The sequence below is a fragment of the Emys orbicularis genome, chromosome 14 (assembly GCF_028017835.1).
Source record: "Emys orbicularis isolate rEmyOrb1 chromosome 14, rEmyOrb1.hap1, whole genome shotgun sequence".
In the NCBI taxonomy this organism is placed as follows: Eukaryota; Metazoa; Chordata; order Testudines; family Emydidae; genus Emys; species Emys orbicularis.
In genome coordinates this window covers 26128544-26149600 of record NC_088696.1, presented here as the reverse complement: position 1 = coordinate 26149600, position 21057 = coordinate 26128544, and the positions used below count along the sequence as shown (strand labels likewise).

General features: G+C 43.4%; 1 protein-coding gene across 2 annotated transcripts in view; it reads right to left on the bottom strand.

Moving 5' to 3' along the window:
• LONP2 (lon peptidase 2, peroxisomal) overlaps nucleotides 1–20700 on the bottom strand; it is an 83039-nt gene extending 62339 nt beyond the window's left edge. The window contains exons 1-6 of one of the 2 annotated variants that reach the window (XM_065416470.1): nucleotides 20450–20700; nucleotides 17321–17555; nucleotides 11818–11949; nucleotides 8988–9110; nucleotides 7823–7986; nucleotides 4525–4619 (exon numbers count right to left, since the gene is read on the bottom strand). In XM_065416470.1, the coding sequence (XP_065272542.1) occupies nucleotides 4525–4619; nucleotides 7823–7986; nucleotides 8988–9110; nucleotides 11818–11949; nucleotides 17321–17555; nucleotides 20450–20682 (982 nt within the window). In that variant the 5' untranslated portion in view covers nucleotides 20683–20700. The remainder of the gene's footprint in view (nucleotides 1–4524; nucleotides 4620–7822; nucleotides 7987–8987; nucleotides 9111–11817; nucleotides 11950–17320; nucleotides 17556–20449) is intronic. The other variant, XM_065416471.1, reaches the window with a different exon arrangement.
• Between the last annotated feature and the right edge of the window lie 357 nt (nucleotides 20701–21057).

Below are 21057 nucleotides of genomic sequence, written 5' to 3'. Positions count from 1 at the left end.
AGAGGGGAGTTATTAAGGTGAATCACTCACATTGTAAACACCTCCAGAGAGGCACCACCCCAGGGGGAGGTTTGCAAATTCTGGTTCAAACTGGATTTCCAGAGAGCAGGGAGACAAAGAAAGGGCTTTTGGCTTAACAAGACTGTGTTTAAAGTTGTCTGCCCAAGGTGCGGGAAGGGAAAGGGGGTGTTTAGGCCCAACCTTTGTGGAACGGTTGGAAAGACTTTGGCCTACCAGGACCCCATAAGACTGAAAGGAGACCTCTGGAAAGCTTTTAGGGTGCGTGTAGGATGTTTTTTACCTTAAGAATAAACATGCTTATTTAGAAAGCGCTGTGTGGTAACTTGCAATTGCTGGCAATACTTGTTCAGTCCTCGCAGAGAAAGCAAAGCATGGATCTAAAATGACTTGCTGGTGATGTCACAATGTAAGGCAGGGAGCTGTGCAGCCTTAAAACCTTCAGGTCAAAGGACGGCAGTGGGACAAGTGTCCCTACAGAGACAGGTGTTGACAGGAGACCTCAGACCTGACTGGGAACTACTGGAGTGGACCAAGGATTTGGGGGAGAATGGAGAGGTGGAAGATGCAAGTGCAGTTATCCTGAAACTATGTTACTCAGAAACAAACAAAGATGGAAAAAGCAGGAGGGACCATTCCAGAAGTGACAAATAAATGCCAGAGCTCTTCCAGCACTTGCTTTCTACGAGACATAGCCTGATCTAGGACATCCTTATCCATATACAACTTTCCTCATGTGAAGAGATTTGGACCAAACCGAGGATTTTGCATGGAGCCCACCTCTACTATCTACCTCCAGTGACCTAGTGCTGTAAGCTGTTAAACTCTCTTGAGCAGAGCAGGATTCAGCAGGTTGGACAGAATACCTCCAATTATTACCAACTTGTTTTAGGATGCATTAGCAATTCAACAATCAGTACTTTGCCCAAAGCCAGTTCTGAGCTAATGGGCCACAATGTTAAAGATTGAAAATGGTGTATTGCAGCTGCCCAGGGCTGCCCGGGGGGCAAGTGGGGCAATTTGCCCTGGGCCCCACAGGGGCCCCCACGAGAATATAGTATTCTATAGTATTGCAACTTTTTTTTAATGGAAGGGGCCCCCCGAAATTGCTTTGCCCCGGGCCCCCTGAATCCTGTGGGCGGCCCTGCAGCTGCCATCTTTTAAGAGAGACAAATTGGAGAGCCTGACCAGTTGTCGTCATTAAATTCCACTTTATGTAAGAGTTGAGGTTTTACTCCAGTGTCCTGGCCAAATTCCAGACAGCTCCATTTGAATGGTGCATGAAGGGGTTCCTTACATATCCCATACCTATTTCACAGTAATGTGTTAACATTTATAAAGTACTGAGTTCCTTGGACAAAAGCTGCCATGTAAGTATTACTATTGGCATGAAAAGCAAAGAGGCAGCAACTGGAGAAAAAGCCAGAGATAATATCTTCTGATAAAGTGCAGCTTTGCCACAGAAAGTGTTTTGACCTTAGGCAAATAAATAACGTGTCAGTCCTGAGATACTATATGTCCCACATATTCCCTTATGAGAAAAAATATTTTACATTTAAAATGCATAGACATTCTCTTTAAGAACCATGTGATATTTTCTTAAAAAGCCACTGAGGGGGCAAAAATACAAGTATAATTGTATTTCTCAGGTTTCTAATACACTACTGTGAATGTGTTAGTGCATATAGGCACAGGATGTATGTGTACATATAGTACACTGCATGCCTGTGATTGCAAAGCCAGCACATTTGTCCAAGGTGACAAGATTCAAGCCATCTTCAGCATGGTGTCCTTTTGGAAAGTAGAGAAGTAACAGATGTAGTTAAACATTCCACCAGGAGAATTCAGAGACTCCTGTGGCTCAGATTGTAAATAAATTTCAAACAACACAGCATGCTTTGAAAACATTTATATTCCCAGGCAGATATTAAATATGAAAAAAATCAGAGTACTGTATAGTAACATCAATAATGCAGTGAGATGTAGGGCTGTGTAGTGCCAAAGTAAATGCAAGTTGATCATGGTAGCTGAAAGAACCTTGCTAAGTATTTTTTTCAGTTTAGTTTTAGAGCCACAAGTTTTTATTTAGAATGATAAAATTCTTTATATTGCAACTGAAATTGTCCTTTTCTAGTTTTCAGTTGACTAACTTTCAGTCACTCTGTATTTAAAAACTAGATGAAATCACTACAAAGAAGAACTTCAACTTATAAATCACTCAGTCATACTAAAATATCCATTTTGGGCACTAGCCTCATCAGTGTCATCAGCCCAACTTTGTGAATGCATTAGCTGAAAGCTGCTGTAGAATCAGCAAATGGAGCACAGAACTCTAACCTACTAAAACATTTATTAGTAGAAATACTCTATATTCAGCTGAGCAAATCCAAGCAAACTCTCAGGACTTCAGAAGATCAGAACATAAGAATGGCCATACTGGGTCAGAGTAATGGTCCATCTAGCCCAATATTCTGTCTTCCAACAGTGGTCAGTGCCAGATGTTTCAGAGGGAATGAACAATTTATTGAGTGATCCATCCCCTGTTCACTTTTACAGAGTATTTACTGTACGCTCCCTTTTTCCAAATGTAGACTGAAAATATAATATTTGCTCAACACAGACTATTAATTTTAAAGTGCCGCAATCCAAAACAGACTCTGAGAGGCTGACTTTTAAGGCTATGTCCACGCTACGAGCTAGAGGTGTGATTCCCATTCTCGTGTACACATGCTCAAACTCTCTCTCTCTCATCGAGCCAGTGCAGTTATAAACAACAGTATGGCAATGGTAGTATGGATAGCGGCAGCAGAGGCGTGGCTTACCCATACCGAGTACGTACCCACCAGTTTCAGGCAGGTCTGCACTCAGCACATGCCTCCACTGCTGCTGCCAGTGGTACCACAGCTAAACTATACTCATGCTAATGCAACTATCCGTACACAAGCCGGGGCTCATACCCCTAGCTCACAGTGTAGACGTGGCCTTTGCATTGCAGTCCCAAACTACTAGAATAAACTAACTGGTCCACTTTAACAGGCGTCAGCAATGTCTAGGTTTTAGAAACTTTTAATCTCTTAACTAACACTGTCAACGCAAAATAAGATGATTTTTTGAGGTTTTAACTATGAACAGCTGACCCAACAGTTTCTGCCTACACTAGCGCTACCATGTTTAACAGCATGTAAATTAGCATGTTTTGTAACATGGTTCACCTAAGCTATAAGTGACCCACATTCTGCTGTTTATACCATACAGAACATGTCCTGGAGTAAGACTGTCAACTGTTCTCCTACTGGAACCCTGATGAAAACAAGATATACATCTCATGGAGCTCTCTCTGTAACCAAATATTTGAATAAAAATTCAGCAAGGAAACAGATTTCTTTGTCAAGCTTCTGTGAGGTTCCTACAAAAATGTGGAAACAAAATTATTTTACAAAACAGTGGAAACTACCTTGTCAGACAGACTTCATTTAAATCAGTGGCTCTCAACCTTTCCAGACTACTGTATCCCATTCAGAAGTCTGATTTGTCCTGCATACCCCCAAGTTTCACCTCATTTAAAAACTACTTGCTTACAAAAATCAGACATAAAATAACGGAAGTGTCACAGCACACTATTACTGAAAAATTACTTACTTTCTCATTTTTACCATATTATTATAAATAAATCAATTTGAATATAAATATTGTACTTACATTTCAGTGTATAGTATATAGAGCAGTATAAACAAATCATTGTCTGCATGAAATTTTAGTTTGTACTGATTTTGCTAGTGCTTTTTATGTAGCCTGTTGTAAAACTAGGCAAATATCTAGATGAGTTGATGTACCTGCTGGAAGACCCATACACGTATCCCTGGTTGAGAACCACTGATTTAAATAACAGACCTATTTCCTCAGCTGTTTGCATATCTTCGGTGATGCTTAAAGCAACAAGGAGACACACAAGGCAAAACAATGTTGGCTTCAGTGACCTGTTCTTCATAAAGAAGTCATCTAGTCTAAAGTTTTGTTGCTGTTTTTTTTTTTTTTAAGGGAAATGAATGAGTGCCAAATGTAAACTCATTAAACAGGCAGAATATGCTGTGAATTTCTAAGAGAATATCAACAATAATCACTTAAAAAAACATTAACCTACGTGCTTTAATAACTTTACAATGTGAAAAAATCTAAGGAAAAACGAAATACATGACATCAATAAAATAAGAAAAATTAGGCAGCGATCAGATCAAATCCTTTCACTCAGTGATCCTCTAATCATCGTTTTTCTGATGTACACGTGAGTTACATTTCATAGTCACTTTGATTTGTTTTACCGGGTTAAGAATAATTTATTTTAAAAACCAAATTAGCACACTAAGGGTATTTCTGCTATCAGACCATGCAACAAGAATTTACAAGACAGACCCAGTTAGGTACCACGGTATTTAATTGCCAGATACTTTTCCTGGAATTTCTCTTTGACAGACAATCAGCACCAAAGAAGGTCTAACAGGCATTTACCTTTTGTACTTTTGTTCCATGGAAGTTCCACCATTAGTTCCAAATAATTTCTGGTCAAGGCATATTCTGGCATTGATTGAGGCATTTTCTTTAATCTGAAAGTACACATATTTAGTAGATGTGTATCAAGGAGATAGTAAGTTTGAGCTGAGAGTTTTTCCTCCTACCATAAAACCTATATCTGGTACATGGAGGTCCACAGCATTCCTATTTACTACACTGAAAATCTTAATGCTAAGAAATGAAGCAGAGTTCTATTGCATGAATTATAAGATTGTGGGTTTTTTCTGATTTGGGTCTGAACTGGAAAAACCTGAACAACATTTCAGTTCGGTTCTAACCAAAACTGAAATATTTCTCACATACACTCACAGAAACTAAACCAAAAAGAAAGAAAGAAAAAAAGACCAAATGTTTTTTGTTTAGTTTTCAGCTTTTTTTAAACCTTTTTTGTTTTTTAAATGAATATGCTAAATTTCTAAACAAAACATTGTTTCAAAATGCTTTATTTCAAAATGATCAATTATTTTGACTTTTTATTTTCTTTTTTTTTAGCCAAAGCTATTTGTCAAATTCCACCTGAATTTGCAAATAGTTACGATGCCCCAAGAAATGTATTTTCTGACAAATTTAATATTTACCAAAAAAAATTCACCCAGACCTATTGTGAGTCATGCATGAAAACAGCATCTTTGTATAACTAGCACGAACAAGCAGAGGCTCTCCCTCACATTTACATTGATGAGAAATCTCAAAAAAAAAAAAAAAAAAAAAAAATTAACCAGACGTGCCACATTGCTGTAGGTGTCGAAAACGTTTCTCGTGTTTATGCACCATACGTGCCCAATAATAAGGTACCTCCCTAAGCCAAGACTGGGCAGTAGTACTATCACCAGATACTCGTTTGTCTCTGTTTTTCAAGACCTCACTAACATATACCCATCCTGAATCTGTTCTTTAATATCTGCAGTGATGGAGCCTTGATCATCCTTCTTGACGTCTATTCCACTGCACATCTTTGGAAAAAAAAAAAAAAACAACCTCTCACCTGAAGCTAGTTCAAAATCTTCTATTAGCTGTGTGCAGGTGCAAATGGAATGCAGATGCAACTTAGTAGCTATGCCTCTAAGTAACTGACTGTGAGCCAAAAATCAGGGAGTCAGATGTCACCAGAAAGAACTGTGGGCAAAATACCCAAGTTGGAGTGTTCAAAAATGCAGGTGCAAAAAAAGAGGCAGAGAATCAGCCCTTTAGAAATGTATCCCTAAAGGTTTCCCTCCTTATTTCTACCTTAATGGATTTTTATTTATGTATCATTTTTATCTATACCCTTACTGAAATCCTAGCAGGCTGTTATCCACTGCATTTTCTTTATCTACTAATTAATTTAGAAATCTCAAATTTGATTGTAATTTCCTATTTTAATAAAGAGAAATAGATGCCCAGAAGCCAAAAGTGTTCCCTAGTGCAGTATTTTTCAAAGTTTGGGTCATGACCCAGTACTGGGCCGTGGCATGTAAGGCACTGGGTCGCCCTGCTCAGCAACCAGGGACCCTAATGGCTTTGGTCTGCACCGCCGACTGTGACGTTAAAAGTCCTGTCGGCAGTGCTGCCCAGCTATGGCAGGCTAGTGCCTACCTGTTCCAACAAACGCTGCGCCCCAGAAGCGGCCAGCAGCGGGTCCGGCTTCTAGGCAGTGGGGGCCACGGGGCTCCATGCGCTGCCCCTGCCCCAAGCACCGGCTGCGCACTCGCTGGCCTGCGTGGAGCCACTTACGTGCCTCGGCCTAGGAGCCGGACCTGCTGCTGGCTGCTTCCGGGGCACAGCGCGATCCACGATGCCAGAACAGGCAGGAAGCCTGTCTCTGCACCCTGGCTGCACCACTGACCAGGAGCCGCCGGAGGTAAATCCGCGACCCAATCCCCTGCCCCAGCCCTGAGCCCCCCCCAAACCCCGAGCCCCTCATCCCCAGCTCCGTTGGCTCACGGGCATCAACAATTTTCTTCAACTGGGTCCCCAGAAAAAAAGTTGGAAAACCACTGCCCTAGTGGATAGAGCACTGGACTGGGACTCAGGAGACCTGGATTCCAATCCCAGATTGTTCACTGGCCTGCTAGGTGACCTTGGATAAGTCACTTCACCTCTCCTTGCCTCCTTTTCTCTACTATAAAAGGAGGATAATGAGGTTTGTCTTCATTGTAAAGTACTGAGATCTCCTGATGAAAAGTATTATATATGAGTATTATAGGGCAGGCTAGTGGCATCAGCTATTATTAAGTTTGCCCCAACACTTACAATTATAAGACCCTTTTTTCAATTTAACCAAACTCTTCACAGGTGGCCACATATGTTTTCCTAATTTTCTGGTTGCCCAACGGGAGACCCTGGTGCCTCATTTGCAGAAGTGCAGAGCGCTCGCAACTGAAGCTAATGGAAGATGTATAATGCCAACTACTCTAATAAGTCAGGTCCTAGTTTCCCAAATTGTCCAAAATTAGTGGATATTTTTGACCTTAATGTCTCTGAGCCTCAGCTCCCCAAGTGTAAAACTGGGATAATACCATTCCCTCACGTCACAGGGATTTTGTGAAAATAAATTGCAGACGCAACCTTTATTCTGGCATTTCCTAACTTCTGAGTGCCCGATTTGCAACCTGAACAACATGCTATTAACATAGCTTTTTGTGCAATTATTATTTCTATTAACCCACGAAAATATAATTGCACTTAGTGGTTTTTTTTTTTAAATAAAGGAAATTAAATCTTTTGGCCCTTTATCTAAGAGAATCCCATACATTATTTTCATCAGCATGACTTAATGATAAAGTCCATCCTCCTTATTTTAAAGTTTTTGAGACTGTTCCACATCTCTGAATGTTATATAGATTTTTAACAGCACATCACCACAGCCAAGCACTAACATCATCATAAACATAGGTTTAAAGCTTGAGCATGTTATCTGTTTTCTAAGCAATGAAGGTTTAGAGAGGCTTTAAGTTTTTAGTGTAAAGTTATACTGATTCTTAATCATCATTTAGGGGCTTTCTTCAGGTTTCCTCTTATTTATAAACACTTTTTTTTAAACTATGAAAATGATGACATTAACACTACGGAAAAACAACTCTGTTCTGCTTGAAATGTAAATTTTTTTTTTTTAATTTCCCAACATAATCAAAAACCTACAAAAATATGACCTCTCAAGAGGAAGACAGGCTATGGCAAGAATGGCCAATTGGAAATTTAAAGTCAATTAATAAACTCTGGAAAACCTCACTATTACAGAGATTTTATCACCTACCTTTTTATTTCTTTTACACAAACTTTAAGAGCTTGCTCTGGCATACTGGATGTTCTAATTTTCTTTTCTAGCATGACAATGTCATCATGATCTTCATCCTCCTCTTCATCTTCTGCAATACCTGGAATGTGATTGATCCTCCGAATTGGACGAATAGCTACAACCTAAGAAGCGGAAAACAGAAGCATAGAATGGCGCACAAATATTTTTTAGAAGATAAGCTGTGGTTTAAACTGAAGTTAAGGGCTTGACGCATAATTTATTGGGTGAGGTTCTTTGGCTTGTTTTACGCTGAAAGTCAGACTAGACAGTTATAATGGTCCCTTCTAGTATTAAAATCTATGACTTTATTAACCTGTTCTAAATATGATCTCATGATTATTAAAGTAAAGAAACATATTTATCTTACGGTACCAGTTTACAAAAATACACTAATTAACCAGCCATACCTATTGGATACTAGAAGACAAGAAAGAAATTTGAAGGTGTTATTAATTATACTTTTAAAATCTCTGCATTATAGCCCACAATAATAACTGAATAAGACTAATCTTCACAGTGAGTAAACAGGGCTCTTACTTTTCCCCCCTCAAGTCCCATAAAAGTAATTGTTCATCATTAAACATGGTTGTATATATACTAATATATGTGATCAGACTACCATGTTTTGGAAAACTACAGGTCTCAATGCTTGTTTCATTCAGAAGTAACAATTTTATTCTCATACTATTGGACAATAAAGGTCTCATTCTGAAAGAGGCCTCAACACGAGCTTTAAAACTACTCAATTTTTCACTTCTAAAGTTTTAGATAGTGCAAACAGAATTTGCACAAGCAAATTGGGTCATGAAATGATTCTGTTCAAGACAATTTGATTGTTTTTTAATGGATGTCAAATGTGCTTAAAGCCTTTGCTTAGGTGCTTTTATATGGTTTACTAAAAATCTAAATAAATAGCCATCTTGTGTAGAATATGGGAGTTGGACATTTTATACAGGTTATTACCTGGATATGAAAAATTATGGTCACAGAAATTAAATGTGAATGATTGTGGGTTCAATTTTAGATGCCATTTTTGAAAATGAGACCCTATATTTAATTAAATTATTCCTCTCTGCCCAAACCATGAAGCGCATTTGAGAATCCCATGTTTAAAAGTCCATACCCTTTTATCATCATCCTGTTTGGGTTTTCTGGTTTTTTGAAGCAGCTTCAGGCCTTCAATCTGTCTAACAAGCAATGGTATAGTCATCTTGAATCGCTCCTCCAGGCTAACAGCATCTAAAATCTAACAGCAGAAAATGAGAGTGAAAACAGTTAACAGTATTTCTCTGTACTATTTAGAGGTTAGTCTATAAGTAATGATAGCGCACAGATTTTCTCTGGGTTAATGACGCAATGTTATCAGAGTTCTGAAGTAGACAGTTTGCAAAAAAATATGAAAGCAGTTATTACAGCAGAGTGGAATATAAGGCTCCTATCTCAGAGGTGTGAAACGACTTTAGAGTTTGGTTTGTGCTTTGTGTTTGTTGTTAAGAAGGGCACAAAGGCAACTGGAAGCACACAGTGTAAGAAGAGAACAGGGAAAGTAGACAAGACATAATGTGTATGTTTACACAGCAGTTGGGAAGATGCTTCCCAGCACAAGCAGACAGACATACATAGCTCTGCTCAAACTAGCATGCGAAAAATAGCAGTGCGGCAGGGACAGCACAGGTGGCAGCTTGAGTTACCCACCCAAAAACAATCCTGCCCAACCCCCTGGGTACGTACTCAGGTGACTAGCTTAAGCCACGACCCAGGCTACTGAGGCCACTCTGATATTTTTTGCACTCTAAGTCGAGTAGAGCTATGCATGTCTGTCTGCCCAAGATGGGAAGCATCCTCCCAGCTGCTGTGTAGACATAAACAATGAAAGTAGAGGAAACCTTCAGAAAGAGAGACAACAGCAGTGTTGCTAGTTAAAATAACTTTGTATTTAATGCCTTATTTTCTTTTGCCGACAGAGAAGTACACTTCCCTCAGGTACCTGCTTTAAGGAAATTCCCAGAGTAAAAGTGGTGAAATTTCTGGGGCACAATTCTACATTACCAAGTTTTAAACACACAACTGAAAAGGTTTAAAGGGTACTATAATTCTAAGGCAAGCATCAAAAGACTTCTACTAATTACTCCAGCATGACTACGGAACTGGAAGAAAAGGAAAACTGCTCTTATCCTGCCTCTATTTTTAATGTGCCTCATTAATGTGGTGCATATCCTGCAGCAAACCAGTATCAGCAGTCATTTCTCAATTATTAAACCTGGAGGCAGGACCTAGCCCTCTGAGAAAAATCACAAGATGATCTCTTCCTTCTCCAGCAGTCTCACAAACCTTGCCTTCTCTCCTCTGGTTTCTTTTCCAATTGTATCTCTGACTTCATTTTCATTTTGAATTCCAAGTCTGTTCACACTGATCATGTGAATGTTTGGGCACTCCATCTCTTATTAGGCAATGAAAGCTTCTTATGGCTTGCTGTCATTCCAAGATGGGACTTGCAATGTTGGCAAGGTTTTAAAAATGCAGAGATTTACTTATCTGCACAGATTACTAAACAGCTAGGGGTGTGGCAATGAAGCCAACCGTGGGCCAATTAGGAGTTCCTATCCCCACACTCAGCAATGCCCTGAAATACATTTAATATTCTCCTCCCCTTCCTGCTGGAGCTGGGTCACTAGGAAAGGTGGGGCCAGGCTCTCACTGCTCCTACAGGCATACTAAAGCCAAAGGAGTACAAGTAACATGACTGCTAGTCTGAAACAGGCAGGTGGATTTCTGAAAAGCCACCTTTTCTACAGTCTTCTTGGTGCTGTCTTCTACTCTATGCTTCCCAGTGCAGATCGCCAGGAAGCAAGTAATAGGCAGCTGTTGTCTATCTCCATCCACTCTACCTGCAATGACAACTGTAGGGAGCAGAGCTAAGTAAGGACTGACCTATCTTTCCTTTGCACAAGGACCAGCTGCATTCTGTATTCTCACTTCAGATCAGTAACTGGGCTCCTATTTGGCCTGCCATGAGAGCAGAGAAAGTCTGGCCCTGTCTCAGGTAGGAGGAGGAACAGCACAATCAGTAACCCAGCTAAATACTCGGCCTGAGGCCAACATGGTGTTGATTCATCATCATGACTGTCACATGACATGCCCATGGCAGCACAAGCAAAACCTTGACACTCAGCCCTTCAGTAAAGAGAACACACGCAAATCCGCTTTTAGTGGTGGTTTGCAGCTTACCAAGGAGATTCTTCTACATGCCACTTTCTTACTCAACATATTGTGCTCTCTCTCTTTTTACTCTCTACCAGCTGCTTTACTGATAGAAACAAATTATTACTGTTAGCACTAACAAGCCAATATAGCTATAGAAAACTGAACTGGGGAAAACTCTCAATTAAATTCTGATGGCAGAATATTTACATGCAAGGGTGAAGCAAAATCTCCAGATGAATTATTTCAAATCCCAGGTTTAATTTGCAGCATGGCAGTTACAAAACAAAAACTTTTTACTTATGAACAGAGCAAACTGGATACAGAAATCACCGAGACCAATAAATATGAAACCTTATATGCCATTTTCACAGTGTAATTGTATGCCAAAGAAATTAAAGCAGTTAGATTTATGCCCATTTTCTAAGAGTCCCCCATGCTCCAGGAGTCTAATCTTACACAAATAACTACAAAAGTAACTGGGGTAATTGACCAAAATGCATTAACACAAACAATGGTACAACAGTAACCTTTGAACTCAGTTTGCCAACTCAATATAGTTTTGAATAATGTGGAAATATTTTTTAAAATAGTCACACAGGTGCAATGCAGACAATTACTTTTTTTTAAGCACAATATTAGTACTTTATCATTTCCAGAGATGAGTGATTCTGAAGTTATCTAATAGTGGATTGAACTGTAGTGCTAAACCCTTGGTTCCCCTGGAAGTTTAAGGCAGAAGCATACAGTACCTGCAGCTTTTCTTGGTTGGTTGTGCGGATGATCGAAGTCAGTACATCTGGTAAAGCTTCTCTAGGCAGATTGTCTAAAAGACGTCTCAGCTTAGCAACTGCAGGGACAGACATATCCAACATTTCAACCAGCTGTAAGGTGGAAACAAGAAAGTGAGAACAATTTTCAGTATTCCCTGGTGTTTCTTTCTGATATGAAAAAACAGTTATCCAGATTTTATTATTAAGGTGAACAGCCACAAACTGAGAAATAATTGCATCTTTGAAAGGAAAAGATTTCTATTTGCATAGCCAAACAGCACTTCTAATAGTCAGCAAAAAGAACTAAGAGGCGTTAAGTTAACCCCATCTCCCAGGACCGTCAAAACTTCAGTTTCTTCTGGTTTGTTTGAGACAGACCCTAAATATTATTATAGTTCTTAGTGCTTTCCTCAACCTCTTTTATTCAGTGTTAGAAAGAACAAAAACTCTCCCATTCACATTGTACCAGATCGTTTTGATCCCATAAAATGTGATTAGAACAGTTATGATACTTTCTCTGACATCTCAGATTTGTACACCCCTTGGACAAAATAATTTCTATATAGTTGTTTTTTTGTTTAATTTTTGTTTTGATTTTTATAGTTAAGGGGCAGTACTTTAATCAGACTTTTAATAATATACTTGTTACAAATAGAACAATTTAAAGTTTACCCCAATACATGACAATAGTCAAGTTTGTTTCTTCAGAATATTATATTAAGGTGCATTTAAGATTTACATAGCTCTGATGCACAGCACTACTGAAATGCCTGGGATTATTCAATTGTAGCACCTAGGCTGTGATCTTGTTAAATTTCACAAGTTAAACAGCATCAGACCTGGTCAGCACTTTGGTAGAAGATAAAAGAACGCAAAAGTGGTGCAAGAATTACTCTCAGCAATTCGGTTACTGGCACTCTTGAGTGAACTGAACCAGCACCCCAGTTTGGCGATATTGAGTACTATATTCCTGGTAAGTGACATCTTTTGAATGAGATAAAATAAAATTTCTGATTATTTGTGGTCACTAAAAGTTCCATTATACTTTTTGCTGGGCACTGAATGGCAGGACTGGGTTTCCAACATGGAAGTCCTGGAGAAATCTGGTTTGGTCAGCATCGAGTCTCATTAGATCTGCATCCACTTGAGACAGACTGGGCACGTAGTCCATATGCCTGAGACCCATTTATCAAAACAATTCTTATATACCAAATTAAGCTCCGGCAATTGTAAGCATAAAGGGCCGATGAAATGCGTCAAAGACACCCTGAAATAAAATCTGCGCAAACAAAAATTTCTGACTCGACCTTTGAGAAACTGGCGATTGATCGTATTCCATGGTACCATGCAACAAGGATGCATGTCCATGATTTTGAGAAGAATTGTTGAGCAGCTGGAAATACAGAGCCAGGCATAAAAACAGTGTGCAACTCAATCACCACAACCAGGCAGATGACTGTGGCCAGTGTGGTAAATTCTGTTCTTCTCAAATTGATCTATGGAATCACCCAAAGACCCATTAATACAAACTAGGATTGTCAATGTCGTCCTCGAAATCAGGATGACTAGCATCATCATCACCACCACACCACCTTTTGCAAGACATTATGCATATGCTGCCAACAGAGTTGCATAAAAACAGAAGTTGATTTTACAGCTTTACTATCAAAGACTTATTATTTATCCAGTGTTTGGAAGTGCAGTAGGCTCCCTCACAGAATACAAAGAAGACATGGTCCCCGCCTCAGAGAGTTTACAATCTAAATTCAGTCAAAAATTAAACAGAGGAAAGGGATAAACATACAAGCAAGTGAAGTATGTCATGTGTCTTGTTATTGCATAATTTTGGGGGGGTGAAAGACTACATGTTTAGTTCTGCTCTTTTCTTTCTGCTCATCTGCTTCTTCTAGCCATCTGTCCAAGATCCACACCCTGCCTCTTTTAAAACAGTACTTTCCTTCTCTACCTTCCAATCATTTCTATCCATGTTTTCCATCCTAGATTTTCAAATGAGGAGGAGGATTACATCATGAGGGGATAAACCAAGGAAAAAAACAAGTCAATCTTAAAATATCTTCAATAGTTCTATGAATCTGGAGTATCTAAAGGTAGTTTGGTGGGAGTAAGCTTCAGCTGCTGGAGTCCAGCAGAATTAATCAAGAGAAGACTTCCCTGGCAGCCAGTCAAGACTGTAGAGGCCGGGGTTGGAAGGGTTGCCATAGATCAATGGGAGTTACTGCTGACTTCTGTATGCCCAGGGCTCAATATGCCTGCTCAAACATATCCTTTTCTTTTAGAAGAGCTCATAGAAAGGCTCGAAAAGACATGCTGTAGCACACAGATATAAAACATGTTTAAATGTCCACAGTATCTGTTTGCTAGACAATGTCAAAATCTAGAATCATCACTGACAAGAAAGCAAAACCAATTCTCCCATTTTGGGGATAAGCAAAACACTTTAGACCCCGGTGCTCCTAGTGCAACCTAAAAACACGTTAGACTCTGGTGTTCCTAGTGCAACCTACAGGAAGTTGTTGCAAGCTGAGGGAGAAGTTAAGCTAAGTCTGGTATATTCTATTTAGTCTTTCCATTTTTTTTCCCTTTCAACAAACCTACTCAACATACTTTTTCTCCTTCTGTAAACGGAATCTGCTAAGACACTACCACTCACTTCATTCAAATTCTTCTACCAATCACTTCTCCCATGGTGCCCACAAAAGTAAAAACAACAATTAAAAAATAACAACCCATTTTATACTTTCAGTGCCACCTGTGAAAAATCAGGCCTTCAGAGGATTTGGCACAATTGTCACCAAGACCTTATCTGAAGACAACAGGACTATGCAGTTTCAATTTGGCTTAGAATTCTTTTATTACTCGAATGATGCAGGAGATGGAAAGAACCCTGCTTGACGCTGAGGAAATTAGATATGGAAATCTGTGTAAAACAATGAATATGGAACCCCACAATGCCATTTTTCATTGCTTTTCAGGAAAGAACCACACTTTAATACCACCAGCTCTGGGCATCCATTATCACATTCCATTCCAAAGACAGCACCCTCCAGCAACCTAGTGCCTCCGAACACTAATCTACCAACATATTTTTTTGCAATGTCCAAGTTTTCCTTAGCTATGTCTGATCCAAGGGCTAGATTCACCAGAGGACTTTGTCTCTTCACTTCCAGAATCAGGCCCCACTGGGATTCATAAAACCCACACTTAGCTGCTGCCAAACCCTGTAGGCACCTAAATTTTTGCAATAAAAGTTCTCTCTCTGTCTATGTTTCTGCCTGTGCACATGTGCACTGCAGCCCCCCTCCAGATATCCAAACACCTGAGTCCCAAAGCAATGCATGAATCAGGGTAAGATGGTGTTCCTCTGCCTCAATTGCCTGTGGGACCCAATCCAGTAACCTTGTTACCGAATTGGATCCCACAGCAGAGCTAACACGCAACAGCAGGAGGACCTCCCTCATAACTTTTAGACCAGCAGTTAGGGTACTCACCTGGATCATGGAAGACCCCTGGCTCAAGTTCCCCTCTACCTGAGGGGAGCATGGATCTGAACAGGGATCTGCCACCTCTCAGGTGAGTGCCCTAACCACTGGGCTGTAGGATTTTGTGATGTGGGGTTCCCGCAGTCTCTCCTATTGAAGCCGCTCCATTGTGGATAAATAGTTTAAGAGTCAGTAGAACAGGAAAACTGGACCCTGGGTCTCCCACCTGCCAGTGAGTGCTCTAACCAGCAGGCTGCAAAGTCAGTCTCACGCTTTTTCTTTCTCCCTCTCTCTCTGGCCCAATTATTCTTTCATTATTTAGTCACAGCAGAACACTTTCAACAGGAGAGACTAAGGCAGCCCCACATCAGAATATTCCATAGTGGACTGGCTAGGCCACTCAACTGAGAGATGAAAGACCACTGTTCAAATCTCTTCTCCCCCACAGGTGGACAGGGGACTTGGACAGAGCTCTCCCACATCAAGAGAGGGTTTGTAGCTAAGAATCTCAAGCAGAGGCAGGTGCCTCCCTGCAGCCTGGATTTAGGCACTGACCTCTCTGAGAGGGACAGGGAGATGCCCTCTCCTTGGTAACTCCCATCAGCTAGCTCAGCCAGGGAGCCACCTAGCATGCTGGCTCCTGTTAATCCTATTTATTCTGAGGCCTTGGCTACACTGGCGGTGTACAGCGCTGCAACTTGCTGCGCTCAGGGGTGTGAAAAAACACCCCCCTGAGCGCAGTGAGTATAGCGCTGTAAAACGCCAGTGTAATCAGAGCCTGCAGCGCTGCAAGCTATTCCCCTCGGAGAGGTGGAGTACATACAGCGCTGCGAGAGCTCTCTCGCACCGCTGGCGGCGTGACTACACTCGCACGGCAGCGCTGTGAAGTCCCGAGTGTAGCCAAGGCCTAAGTATGCAGTGTTGTTGTAGCTGTATTGGGTGCCTTAACATAGGAGAACCATCTCCCTGCATTCATTGTATAGGAAGCCTGAGCATTTAAACTCAGGCTAGGTCTACACTACCCGCCTGAATTGGTGGGTAGAAATCGACCTCTCGGGGATCAAATTATCGCGTCTCGTCGGGACGCGACAATCGATCCCCGAATTGACACTCTTACTCCACCAGCGGAGGTGGGAGTAAGCGCCGTTGACGGGAAGCCGCGGAGGTCGATTTTGCCACCGTCCTTACAGCAGGGTAAGTCGGCTGCGATACGTCGAATTCAGCTACGCTATTCGCGTAGCTGAATTTGCGTATCTTAAATCGACCCCCCCCCCCGTAGTGAAGACCTGCCCTCAAGCTTTGTGAGTCCCAGTGATTTTCTAAGCACCTTTTAGTTAGGCATGGTGAGGTATCGCCACACCTAAGTTCCTTTGTGAATCTGGCCCCAAGTAATGGATAAGGGCTAGGCCTACTTAATGATCAAGAAAGTCTGTGATTTTGTCATGAGATAGCACAGGCGTTGCTATTTCCTGGTAAATGATTTAGTCCCAAATCTTGTAAAAAACTCTGCATGGAACAGGATGTTCCCACATGGAGCTCAATATAGGATCAGGATCTTAGCATATGGGATCTTTGAACTATGTCAAAGAACATTTCAAACCACTTGTTTTGTAACAAGAGGGTTTAAGGACAAGGCAGTACTCAAAAACAAAATACAAACTTATGAAATATAAACAAAAACAGTTCTAGAACAGGGACTCTCAAACTTCATTGCACCGCGACCCCCCCCCCGACAACAAAAATTACTACACGACCCCAGGAGAGGGAACCAAAGCCTGAGCCCCCCCAAGCCTCGCCATCCTGGGGGGGAAGGGAGGAAGAGGAGGGGGAGCCAAAGCCCCATCTCCCCAGGCCGGGGGGCCAAAGCCGAAGGCCTTCAGCCTCAGGGAGGGGGCCTGTAACCTAAGCCAGCCCTGGCGCCCACTTTGGAGTCCCAACCCACGGTTTGAGAACCACTGTTCTAGAAGATTAAAGCAACTAACCTGTACTGCATATTTGTAGAACTGTTCTGACAGCTCTCCCAATTCTTCCTCGGATTTAGTCTGGTTGGTAAATTGTTCAAGTCGGTCCAACTGTTCAACCTCAGCAATGGGATATGGTTTTTCTTTCAGCAATTGCAAGATTTGAAATCTGCAGAGGCCAGTAATTAGCAAGGTGTAATGTGGTTTAGGCCAGTTACTGCCAACTACCTGAACTGCCAGCGCAGCAGTGCCAATCCTGAAAATATTCCAAAAATTCATGTTATTTGCAAGCATTCAGCTGAGCATTTTACCCCAACAATCAAACTACCGTATATACTCGTTCATAAGCCGAATTTTTTAGTAAAAAAGGGAAGTACCAGAGAAGAGGGTCGGCTTATGAACGGCTATAGAGAGGGAGAGGTGGGACACAGCCCCTCCCCCCAACAGAGGGAACAAGGAGAGGCAGCACAGTCAGCAGAGCCAGGAAGGGGGGGGGGGGGGCAGAATCTCTCCGCTTCTGGCCATGCTGCTCTCCCCCCAGCCTCCGAAGCAGCTGCAGCTCCGGGGCTGGCAGGCTGCAGCTGTGCCACTTGGCCCCGACCCGCAGAGCAGGCTGTGGCTGCACCGCCCGGCCCGCCGGAGCCCGCTGCAGCCACGCCACCCGGCCCAGCCTGCCGGAACATGCTGCGGCCGCGCCGCCCGATCTGGCCCCTCGGAGCAGGCTGCGGCCGTGCTGCCCAGCCTGCTGGAGCCAGGCCAGAGACCTTCTCCCCTGGCCCTCCCCAGATAAGGTGGGAAGGGATGGGATGGGATGAGAGTGGGGGTCTGAGCTAGAGGTGGGGTCATGTGGGGGGTGGTCACAGGGGTTACTCCCGTGACCCCCAGCTTCTCCCCCCGCAGAAAATTTCCCCACCAGTTGCTGTCCCAGCCCGTCAGGGTAAGCAGCTGGCGCGCCGGGACACTTTGTTTATTTAGGTTTACCTCCGCGCCTGCAGACGCTCGAGGTAAACAAACCATCACGGTCCGCCAGCGGCTTATCCTGATGGCCTAGGAGCCAAAGTTTGCTGACCCCTGAATTATAGGGTCAGCTTATGAACGGGTCATAAAAATTTTCCATTTTTACTTATCCATCTTGCTGAGGGGAGGGATGGTCGGCTTATAAATAAACTGGCTTATGATCCAGTATATACGGTAATTTACTTGCAACATTTATATTTCATCAAAAATTCATACTGCATTAAAAGAAATCAAACCAAAACCTCAAGGAAACAAAGCTAACTGCATTAAACATAATTTAGGGCCCAAACCTGCATACATGTATAACTTTATGAACATGAAGAGTCCAACTGAACTCAGTGGGAACTCATGTGCTTTAAATTTACTTGTGTGTGTAAGAATTTGCAAGACTGAGGCATTGTATTTTAATATTTAAGTTCTTTGAGAGGGAGTCTGGGCCTTATTACAATCACACACTGTTGTAAGTCAGGTGCTACTCCACTTAAGGTCAATGGAATTACACTAGTATAATTGGAGCATAAGCTTTCGTGGGTGAATACCCACTTCGTCGGATGCATCCGACGAAGTGGGTATTCACCCACGAAAACTTATGCTCCAATACATCTGTTAGTCTTAAAGGTGCCACAGGACTCTCTGTTGCTTTTTACAGATCCAGACCACACGGCTACCCCTCTGATACTTGACTTAAGTAACTTAACATTGTCTGTAATGGGCTATACCAGGGATCGGCAACCTTTGGCACCCTGGTGGGCCGGGCCAGTTTGTTTACCTGCCGCGTCCGTAGGTTCGGCCGATTGCGGCTCCCACTGGCCGCGGTTCGCCACTCCAGGCCAATGGGGGCGGTGGGAAGTGGCGCGGGACAAGGGATGCTTACTCTGGCGGGCCGTGTGCCAAAGGTTGCCGATTCCTGGGCTATACCTTACATTTATGCACGAGTCGTCCCAATGGATACAACCTATTTTGCTGATGAGACAACTCATGTAACTAAAGTATTCAGATGTGTGTTTGCAGGATCAGTCCCAATCTCATTACTCATGAGAATAACAATAAAGTCATGAATAATCACCATATTCTTTAAATGACCCAGGATTCATTTTTTGCAAGTTTCAATTGAAAAAAATAATGATTTTATGCTCTTCTACCTCTCTCTAATAGTTTGCCATTCTCTTTCCAACCAATAGTAGTGCAAGGGGGACCAGGCAGGGGGCAAGGAGGCCTGGGTACAGGGTATGTGGGTGAGGGAGGCATGGGATGAGGTTGGTGGTGGCTGGAAAGGAGTGAGCGTAGCAGGCACATTTTGGTGGTGTGTCAAAGTCCTGGGGAGATTTCAATATGAAAGGAGCCAAAAAGTGCTAAAAAAACCCAAAGGTTCACACAATTTTAACCAAAAATTAAAAACTTTGCCTCTTTTCCCACCCATCCCCAAATCGCAATCTAGACATTTTTACTTTCTTCAGAATGGTCAGTTTCCAAGAAAACATAAAGATTCATTGTACATGTTTTGATTAAGGAAAAAAACAATCCTGGTCTGAACAAATGTCTGAAAATCCTAATTTTGAAAGGCAGGGAACCGGGGACCCGGCCAGGCTGGGAGGTGCAAGGGGAGGTATGGCGGAGAGGGCAGGGAATGAGAGAGCCTGGTTGGTAGCAGCCGGGCAGGGGAAGGGCAGGGGATGCCTGGCTGGGCAGGGAGTATACGGTGGGGAGGTGGCAGAGGAGGAAGAGGGTGGGGGGGAGAACCCGGCTGAACAGGGCGGCCAGACAGGGGGTGTGTAGCGGAGGGTGCAAGGAATGGGAGAGCCCAGCAGCGGACGGGCAGAGGGGAGAATGGCGGGGAGACAGTGGATGCCCGGCCGGGAAGGGGATGTGCGGCGGGGACGGCAGGGAATAGGGGAGCCCAGCAGGACAGGGGGAGCCCGGCTGGTCGGGGGGGCGGGCAGGGAAGGGTTGGGGGGGGCGGGCAGGGAAGGGAGACGGAGGAAGAGCGCGGTGGGCGCCCTGCCGGGCAGAGAGGGGGATGGGGGAGCCCGGCTGGTCGGGGGGAGCCCGGCTGGTCGGGGGGGGCGGGCAGGGAAGGGAGGGGATGGGGGAGCGCGGTAGGGGCCCGGCCGGTGGCTGTGCCGGGGCCCTCACCTGTGCAGCGAGGGCAGCTCGTCGCAGTCGGAGGCGGGGTCACTGGTGTTGGGGATCACCCCGATGATGGTGCTCTTCAGCGAGGTGCCCTTCAGCAGCCGGCTCCGCACCAGCTGCATGTTCCGCGGCGAGTCCACGCTGCTGCGCATGGTGGAGCCGGGCAGCAGGACTCCCTCGTGGGTGAGCAGCAGCGGCAGGCGGCTGGGGATCTGGATGGCGCTGCCGGAGGCCATGGCCGGGCGCTGCCGGGGGAGCTGGGCCCTAGCCGGGCCGGGCAAAGTCCGCAGCACCCGCTCGCTACGCTACGGGCTGCGGGCAGGGACAATCATCAGCCGCTGGGCGCTTCGTGCTGCCACCTGCTGGGCGCGGCGGCTGCTGCAGCCAATGCACAGACTAAGCCGCCGTCCCTGCCCTCCCACCCAACGCCCTGGGTCCCCCCACAGCCGAGGGGTCATAATCATCAATGCAGAGAACAGCGGGACACGTATAAGAAATACACATTCGGGGACTGACATTACTATTAAAATAATGCATAAAGCGAATCATGTTAAAATTAAATGTGCAGTAGTAAGTAAAATAATGCACACAATACGTTATGCCAATTATAA